The 9,740-nt window shown below is 51.3% G+C and overlaps 1 protein-coding gene across 4 annotated transcripts in view; it reads left to right on the top strand.

Annotated features, from left to right (window-relative positions):
* The window catches only part of EVL (Enah/Vasp-like), a 105,723-nt gene that overhangs the window by 35,158 nt on the left and 60,825 nt on the right, over window positions 1-9,740 (top strand). Inside the window, exon 1 of one of the 4 annotated variants that reach the window (XM_029952514.1) lies at window positions 5,558-5,701. The exons of the other annotated variants lie outside the window; for them this stretch is intronic. Within the exon in view, the coding sequence (XP_029808374.1) occupies window positions 5,691-5,701 (11 nt within the window). The 5' untranslated portion in view covers window positions 5,558-5,690. Of the gene's footprint in view, window positions 1-5,557; window positions 5,702-9,740 lie in introns of those variants that run through there. 4 annotated transcript variants of the gene reach the window in all.

The following is a 9,740-nucleotide window of genomic DNA, read 5'->3' as shown; positions in this document are numbered from 1 at the left end:
GGATGTCCTCTTTGGAGAAGTGTCTGTTTATGTCTTCTGCCCATTTCTTAGTCCTCATAATTTTGCACAAGCGCCTCATTGAAGTTAGATGGCAGAGTTAAAAGAGAATGCCCACAGACGGTTGGTTCACTCTTCCCTCTTACCTACTTGCTGAAACTGAGAAAAGACCGTTGTCACATGACTGGAGGACAGAGATGAAGGATAGAAGTGAAAGGCATATTCTCACAGTGAAGATGTTTACACTCAGGCTAACATCTTCAGGAAGTGCTCAGAAAATGAAAATGAGTACCCTTGGGTGGTTTCATAATCATCATTGACTTCTACTTCAAGCCGTTGACAGCATCATGATCATGGACTTGCTCTCTTGACCAAAAAACTGTGAAACCGAACAAAATATAGAAAGCACTTGAATGTAAGGATACTTAAATTCACGTAAGATATTAAATTCTTGCTGTTTCCAGGCAGCAGCAGGTAGCACGGGACTCCAGTTCTTGAGTGAAGAAACGTGATGAGCCCACGGAAGCTCTGGCTTTCCGCCTGGGGCCTTTCTGGTTTGGGCATGAAGTGGTGGAGCTCCAGCTGAAAGGTGATCGTCATGAGCTCAGAAGGCAGATACATATTGGAATTCCAGGCTTCTGGGCTAGCTGGGTGTTGCAGGGCAGAGAAATAGAGACGAGGAAGCCTCATGGTAAGAGAAGGGAAGGCAGAGTTTTGCGTAGGGATTCACTTTGGGTAGTTGGCTAACGGCTGGCCGGCCGTGCATGTGTGGAATGATAGGATCTCGGAGGCCTGCGGCCAGGCTGAGAACTGATGATGATGCCAGAGTTCATGCACTGCTGGGTGGTGTTGGAGGTTCCGGTCAGCCTTGAGGAAGAGAGCTCGCCAAGCACCTTGGGCGTTCGGCTGAGACCCCAGAGCAGCCGCACCTTAGGAGCGAGGACTGTGCCCTTGAGTGAGCTCCCCTCTAGGGCTAAATTCAAAATGGAAATAGAATTAAGAAAGAATTAATACACACTTGACAGCTGAAAAAATGTTCCAGAAATTTACCTGCCAGGACAGAGTCAGTACCTTCAAAGGAAGACCGTATAACCCAGACTCTCGGCAGTGTGTCCTAACAATGTCTAACATACGGTCATAAACTGGCAAACAGGTACAGCAGGAAGATGTGTGGGGTGGGGGGAGGAAGCAATCAGTAGACCCTTAGGTGATGCTTAAGTTTGAATTTGCAGGCAGGTGCCTCCAAGTGGCTGTTATCAATATGTTCAAAGACTTAGAAGATGGATAAAATGAGCAAACACACAGGGAAACAGAAATTGTAAAAAAAAAAAAAATTTTACCAAATGGAAATTCTAGTACTAGAGATAAAATTTTAAAATTCACCAGATGAGATCCACAAAAGTGGATCAGAGGTTGTATTAAAAAGGGTTAAGAGGTGGTGGTGATGGTGGAGGGCACTTGAGGGGAAGAGCACTGGGTGTTGTATGGAAAACAGTTTGACAATAAAATATTATGGAAAAAATAAATAAATAAAATAAAATGAAAAGGGTTAACAGACTTGGATACTGCTTAATAGAAATCCAATCTGAAACCGGGGAAATATTGAGAAAAATTAACAGAGTCTTGGTGACTTTTTAGGATGATACCAAGAGGTCTGCATGTGTGTGAATCCAATCCTTGAGGGAGAGAGGAACGGGGATGGGCCAGAAGAACAGTGTTGGAAGAAATAATTACCAGAACCTTCCCAAATTTGCGGAAAAACCTTAGCTTAACACCCAAGAATCTCACCAGACTCCTAGCAGGATAAATACAGAGAAAACCACACTTACGTCCATCATAACCACACTGCTGGAAACCAAAGAAAAGGAAACTATTCAAAGTGACCAGGGGGAATATGGCCCATCATATACAGAGGATGAGGCGGTAAATGATGGCTGACTTCTCCTCAGGAACCGTGAGTGTCAGAGACCATAGACTTTTTTTTTTTTTAGCTGCCAGAAGAAAAAAGATCTGAAAATTCTCTATTTAGAAAAAAGTACCTTCAGGTATGTTGGCAAAATAAAGGTGTTTTTCAGATAAAACTAGAGGATTTGCTGTGGTCCCCCTGCGGGTACAGCCCTCAGCTGAAGAAAAATGATGGAAATGCACATGTTTAGGAAGGGATGGCGAGACTTGAAAGGATGAGTGTGTGAGTAAATATAAGACTTTTTCTTCTTAAATGTACATATTTATAGTGTATGTGTGCATGACTACTTAAAGCAGAGATATATTGACGTATAACATTGTACTGTGACTGAAACACCTGATGACCATACTGTGCAGGGTGGGTGGGTGTGGGATTGCTGTGTGCTCAGCACTTCACAGGAAGCAGTGCAATAGTAGTTCTGAGTATACTGTACAGTTAAGAATGTATATTGCAATCCCTAGAAAGACCTCTAAAAAATAATGTGAAGGGGCCCCTCGGTGGCTCAGTTAACGAAGCGTCCAACTGTTGATTTTGGCTCAAGTCATGGTCTCACAGTTGTGGGACTGAGCCCAGTATCAGGCTCTGCACTGACAGTGTGGAGCCCCCTTGGGATTCTCTCACTCCCTTTCTCTCTGCCCTTCTCCTGCTCACCCACGTGCTGTCTCTCAAAATAAACATTAAAATAATTATAAAGAAGGATAGCTAAAAAGTCGATAGAGAAATTAAAATGGAATTCTAAAAAGTAATTTATTCAAAAGAATATAGGTAAAGGGAAACCAAAACAGATGAGACAAACAAAACAAATAGCAAAACGGTAGACCTGTATCCAACCATATCAACAAATTACATGTAAACGGACTAAATACTGCCTTTAAAAGGTAGAGATGGTCAGTAGAGATTGCCAGGTGAAAATGCAAGGCTCAATTATATACGGTCTATAAAAGATGCTTTAAACACAAAAGTACAAGATGTTGAAAGCAAAAGAAGGTGTTGTGGGCTGTGACCATTTACTTTATGTGGCACAAGGGACTTTGCAGATATGACCCGAGTATGCATGTTGAGATGAGCCAACTATCCAGATTACCCAGTGGGCTGGTCTAATCCCACGAGTCGTTAAAAAGCAGAGAACCTAAGAGAGACAATGGTAGCTGTGTGAGGTGATGAACATGCTAGTTAGCTTGACCTTGGCGATTACTTCACAATGTGTGCATCTGTTAGAACATCAAGCCATACACCTCAGATACAGATAAATTATATGTTTATATGGATATACTGTTTTCGTCAGTTACACCTCAGTAAAGATGAAAAGAAATAAAAGCCCCCTCCCCTTAAATAAAGACCCCTCAGATATGGCAGAAGTAGCGACCGCCGTGCAGAGCCATTCCTGGCTCTGCTCAGAAATAGATGTCCGGGTAGAAGAGGCGGGGTAATGATTCTGCACTCCTGGCTTTGCAGGTGGAGGAGGGAGCCTCTTGCAGCCGAGAAAGGCCAGGAAATTCTCCAGAGGCTCCAGAGGGAAATCTAGTGCTCCCAGCACTTTGATTTTAGCTCAGCAAGACCTGTGAGATCTATCTATGCCCCATTATCTTACCAACTGAGGCAATAAATATGTTAGAAACTGTCAGCGTGCAGTGATTTGCTACCGCCACCACAGAAAGCCAGTACGGGATGGAGAGAGATTCACCAGGCAAATAGCATAAGAAAACCCGCACAGCTACGTTCATACCAGATAAAGTAAACTTAAAGGCAGATTGTGATAAAGAGCGATATTTCCTCCTAATCAAAGGGTCTGCTCATCAGGAAGATATCTTAGTCATAAAAGTGGATGTACCCAATCAGAGCTCCAAAATACATGGAGTAAAAATTGCAGAATTAAGAGAATAGTAGACAAATCACCAGTTGGAGATTTTAAACCTTTCTCTCATCAGTTGATAGAACAATTAGACAAAAACAAATCAACAGCAAACCAGTAGGGACTTAGATCTGAACAACACTTGACCTAATTGACGTTTTTAGAAGATTATTCAATTTTGGGAAACATGTCCTCGTGCCCACAGTACATTCACCAGGATTAACTTCGTACTGGGCCATGAAGCGAGTCTCTGTGAATTTTAAAAGTTTGACATCAGGGGCACCTAAAGTGGCCGACTTCAGCTCAGGTCATGGTCTCACGGTTTGTGAGTTTGAGCCCCGCATTGGGCCCTATGCTGACAATGCAAAGCCTGCTTCAGATTCTCTCTTTCACTCTCTCTCTGCCCCTCCCTCTTAAAAAAAAAAAAGATTGAAGTCATACCAGGAAAAACAAACCAAAAAATCACACTAATTATGTTCTTGGACCACAATCTAATTAACTTAGCAATATGTAACAATAACAGATACTTTAAAAACACCAAATATTTAGAAATTAAAATACTTCTAACTAACCCATAGACAAAAGAATTCATATGGAAAAGTAGAAAATATTTTGAAGCCAAGGGAAATTGAGAAGCACAGTATGTCAAAATTTGTGGTTTGCACCTAACACAGCGCTCAGAAGGAAATATGTATCTTTGAAAGTCTTTTAAAATACATTTTCCGGGCGCCTGGGGGGCTCCGTCAGTTAAGTATCCGACTTCTGCTCAGGTCATGGTCTCACAGTTTGTGAGTTTGAGCCCCGCATTGGGCCCTATGCTGACAGCTCAGAGCCTGGAACCTGCTTTGGGTTCTGTGTCTCCCTCTCTCTCTGTCCCTTCCCTGCTCATGTTCTATCTGTCTGTCTCTCTCAAAAACGAATAAACGTTAAAAAAATTTTTAATACATTTTCAGCCTCCAAAGTACGTTCTCACTGTGCAGCTGGAACTGCCCTTCCTGTGCTGCTCTGTGCAGCTGTTTTTCGCTCTATCAATAGTAACATTTTAATCCCTTTACTCGTTAGCTTTTCGGTGACCGTCTCTCGGTTCGGTGACAAGGCCTGACTCTCTGCAGCCCCAGGTAATCTGGAACGAAGGATCGGGAACGGGCCTCATCTCCACGAGAGCCCGGTGGAGGCAGGCACAGTAAGCGTTGTGAGCTCCATTTCGCAGTTGAGACCGAAACCCTGGGGCCAATGAACAAGTGACAGGGCCCAGTTTCCTGTGTCCCCCACACATTTCTTTTCCTTGCAGGCCCTCGGCCACCAACTGAGATCTCACTGTCCCAAGTGTCTCCCCAGCGGAGGTGCAAAACTGATACCAAAGTTCGTATTAAACTGTTAGCCATTAACACCTCGGCACGCAGCCTTGTGTCCTCCGGAGGATGGGAGAGGAGACCTCGGAGTTTTCTCGGGGCCTTCTCCTAGACGCTTTGGGGAGCCTCCCGGGTGACCTCCAGGCCTAGACCTTTCAGGCCGCTGAGCCTGAGCGTGGCGTCACCGCGCTGGGGGGCAGCTGGCCTGCTGCAGGCCCGCAGGAAGTGCTCCGGGCTCGAGGCCCCAGCCCGGGAGTGTCGGGCAGCGGTGGCTCTCGGCCGCCCACGCTGGTGGGGCTCTGCGCTCTGAGCCTCGTTTCTCTATTTTCTACCTAAGTTTCACTTTGTAACTGGGGTTTGTTTCCCCTTTGTCGCTGGTTTTGCTTCCTTTTCCTGTTTGGTTTTAAGCAGAGCCTAAGAATCAAGCTGCTGCCCTCCGAGGGTGTGTGGTCCTCCGGTCGGCACAGCCGGTGGCCTGCAGGCCTCCCCTCCGCTGGGTTCCCTGTGCCAGAGCGCTTCAGCCATGGCCACGGGGTGAGTACGGGGACCAAACGGGACAGAGGAGTGTCTGGAGGAGACCTAGAATCCTAACGGTGTAGAGCCGAAGGGACCCCAAAAATCCTCTCAGATTGCCTCTTTCTACTAATGTGGAGACCGACGACAGAGGCAAGGGACTTACCCAGGGTCACACAACAAGTTAGTGCCGAGCCCATCCACTCCGTCTGCTGGCCTGTCCTTACACAGGCCATGTCTCTATCTGTCTGCGATCCTCAACGGCCTCTGGGTTGAAAGCCTCCTCAGAAGGCAAAACACCCGCCTCGGGCTGTGGAGGGGGGTCTGAATGATCTACGGGCTCGTGGTGTGGCTCCTCTGCAGAATGACCTGCAAACGTTCAGATTGTTTTCTCTAGACGCTCGGGCAAAGAGGGAAGCGCCGAGCTTCCTTTTAGAATAGAAACTTCATCAACTGACTCGCACAGTCCTGACCCGCTCGAGAGCCCGGCGACTGACTCCGGCCCTCGGACCTGCTGCTCCGCTCGCGTGTGGGCGGCCGGGGTCCACCTGCTCACGTCTAGTCGTGGGTGCTCCCTCTGAAGACGGCAGGGCACTCCCCTCCCTGCGACCCCATGGACCAGGATGGTTCCATCCTCTGGGTTTTTGGTATTGACTCACTCTAAGTTTGTGTCTTAGCATAAAATGATAATCCCTCCGGCACACCTTACAGAGTGCTGCTCAGTTTCCAAGATGCCGCTTCAACCCCGCGGGGTTGATCAGGGCGGTGCCATCGCTCCTGTGTGGTGGGTGAGGAGGCCCAGCCTCTGGAAGGCGGTGGCACCTGCCCAGAGCCGCGTGGCCGGGAGAGGCGGGAGGGCCGCACCTCGTGGTTTTTCCGGGCACAGCACGGGCACCGTGGCAACGTTTTACAGCGAGCTAATAGAGCTGGCCCCGGTCCGGCCACCAGAATCCTTTCCTCTAGGTCCAGGGTCGCCGGGGCCAGGAGAACGCGCTGTCTTCTTTATGGTTGGCTTTATTCCCCTGCCCTTGCGGCCGGTTTTCGGTCATTTTAGTGATTTTCCTATAACTTTAGAGGATTTGTGGGTGGGGCTGTGGAGAACTAAAAACCTGCATTTCAAAAGCACATGAACTTCCAAAATGGGTCGGTACCAAGGTGAGGAACTCATGTGAAAAGCCCTTCACTCTGTCCTGTCGCCTGCTGCTTGCAGAAAGGGGTGGCAGAAGCAAACGGGGAGGAAGCCAGTCTCTCACAGTCGTCAGAGTCTTGGAACTTTCCATCTTGAAAGGCCCTCAGGAGCCCATCTGCAGTAGATGATGCGGGTTCGTGGTGCCGCAGGCCTCCTGCCCCCCATGCCAGCAGAACGAAGTCTCTTCCATCTTTTTAAAGTATCCCTAGTATTTGAGGGAAGAAGTGTGTCTTGTTGGTGATGATGGTTTTGAAGTCTGGAAGCTGCCAGACGAGTGCAGCTCTGAGGTGCACAACGGGGCACACATCTAGGTTCCTGAGTCACCGCCATGCCTGGGGTGGGGTCACGGGGCCTTCGACTCACGAAAACCTGGCTTCCAGACCCAGCCCTGGCCGTCCGAGCGCTCCGGCCGGGGCTGGGAGCCTGAGTGTGCAGAGCACACGGCCACGTCCCTCCTGCCCTCCCTGGTGGCATTGCCCTGTGGCCTGTCAGCCGTCCCCAGGGTGGCGAGCCTCGCTCTGTCGTTTCCGTGTCGCAGAGGAGGAAACCAAGGCAGAGAAGGAACGACTGGCCGGGAAATCTGGCCTTGAGCTCGTGGCCCCTGACCCCAGATGGATTGTTCTCTGACCTTCCACGCTGACTGAGAGCCGGTCACCGCTCAGAGACGCGGGACATGCGGGGTTGGGGGAGAGCACTCAGAAGCGGGGAGCCCGCGAGTCCTCAGGGCCGCGGCACGCACAGTGGTGAGCGAAGACAGGAAGGACAACAGGGGTGCGAGGTCGGGGCTGGCAGGAGAGCGGGGGATCTCAGGGCGGCTCGGAAGGAGAGGGCACGATTTGAAAAAGGAAAGGAGCAAGCGTCCCCCGGACGGAAGCAGCGGGACCAGCAGCAGGCGGTCCTGGCCTGACGAGGTGCTGGGGACAGGGGCGCCGTCAAGAAGCCATAATCCAGAGACGACAGAGAGACCAAACAGCCCCAGAGGCTGGTGGCCAGTGACTGGGCCATCGCCTCACCCCGTGCCCACGCTGGGGACATTTACTCAGCGGCCGCAGCCGCGAGGTCACGAGGTCAGCCACAGGCGGCCTTGCAGAAAGCCGAGGATGGAAGCAGGAGGTGGCGCGAGCACAAAGGCCCTGCGGGGAAGAGCTTGGTGGGGCAGGGGTCGAAGGACAGGGAGGCTGAAGCTCCTGGACCTGGGGGAGGGGCAGGGGGAGGGGAGGGGGGGGGAGACGAGGGTGGAGAAGTAGACAGGCCTCTGCGCACCGAGCTTGGAGGAGCTTTGATTTTATTCGTTGCCTTCGGAAGCCTTTTGGAGGGTTTTCAGCAAAAGGAAAGGCATCTGACAGTTTTCAGAAAATCACTGGGACCACTGGGTGGATAATGCTCTGTATGGGGGCGCCTGGGGGCTCAGTTGGCTGATCGTCCACCTTGGACTCAGGTCATGATCTCACGGTCTGTGGGTTCAAGCCCCGCATTGGGTTCTGTGCTGGTAGCTTAGAGCCTGGAGCCTGCTTCGGATTCTGTGTCTCTTTCTCTCGCTGACTCTCCCCTGCTCACGCTCTGTCTCTTCTCTGTCTCTCAAAAATAAATAAATGCAAAAAAAAATTTTTTTAATGCTCTGTATGGTGGCAAGAGTGGGGGCAGGGCCGCCCCCCGGGCTCTTGTGGTCCCGCAGCTGACTGTGGGGGACTGGGCTAGGGACAGGGCAGGCAGCGATGGTGGGGAGAAGTAGCCGGATTGGGGGTGCGCTTCGGGGGTGCAGGCTCTGGACATCCTGGTGGGTCAGATGTGGACGCGAAGGGAAGTGAATGAGACCTGGCTCGGGGCCATGGTTTCTTTTGCCCCAGTGGGGGTGAGGGGCTGGATAGGAACAGCCGGAGCACTAGCTGGGGGCCCCTCGGGGTTTGGAGCCCGTGCAGCCAGGCTCCCGGTGAACGCTGGTTGAACAAGACGGCAGTGCGTGGGAACCGCTCGTCTGACAGCAGCAGGAAAGGCTGCGGAGGAGAGCGCACGTGCCCCTTTCCGGGGGCCCAGCCGGTCGCGAGCCCTTCCCCGTCCCCTTCCCGTCCTTCCCGTGCTGGGCTGGTGTAGTTTCTCTAAAGGCTTCTCGCCTTCCAACACACCACAAACTTATTTACTATTTTAAAAAGTTTTTTTTAAGTCTATTTATTTTGAGAGAGACAGACCACATGAGCAGGAGAGGAGGAGAGACAGACGGAGAGAATGAGAATGAATCCAGGCAGGCTCTGCACTGTCAGCACAGAGCCCGACACGGGACTCGAACTCCCAAAACCGTGAGATCCTGACCTGAACCGACACAGAGAGACGCTTCACCGACTGAGCCACCCAGACACCCCAAGCTTGTTGACTATTTTAATTGCTTGTCTCTCTCCTCCCCCCTCACCCCCCCACCCCCACCCCCGCTGAACGTAAGCTCTGGGAGGGGAGGGCTTTGTCTGTTTCGCTCACAGATGCAAAGACAGTGCACATTTATCCAGTTGCTGCGCTTCATTAACGGCGTTTGTGTTATGACCCTGGAGGCGCCCGGGCTGCCAGAGGCGCCCCCCCCCCCCGCCCCCGGTGTCGCGTCCTGGCGCGGCGTGCGAGGCAGAGAAGAGGCCAGAACAGTGGACGTTCCGCTTGCTCTCGGCTGGGGAAGGCGCTGAGGCTCCCCGTGCCGTCCATCGTCAGTTGGCTGCCTGGGCACCGCCCTGCGGGTCTGACCGTGGAGAGGCGTGGGAAGCCTGGGGCCCCCCGGTCCCTCTGGCCCACGCCTGCGCCCCTGCAGCAGGTGTGCAAGTCCGTCTCCGAGAGCGGCTGGTGTTTCCTGTGACGTCTCCTCCTTGCGGGCAGGTTGGAGAGTCCCGGAAG

The sequence above is a fragment of the Suricata suricatta genome, chromosome 9 (genome assembly GCF_006229205.1).
Source record: "Suricata suricatta isolate VVHF042 chromosome 9, meerkat_22Aug2017_6uvM2_HiC, whole genome shotgun sequence".
In the NCBI taxonomy this organism is placed as follows: Eukaryota; Metazoa; Chordata; class Mammalia; order Carnivora; family Herpestidae; genus Suricata; species Suricata suricatta.
Note: the sequence above shows the minus strand (reverse complement) of the source record. Positions and strands in the feature narration are given on the sequence as shown.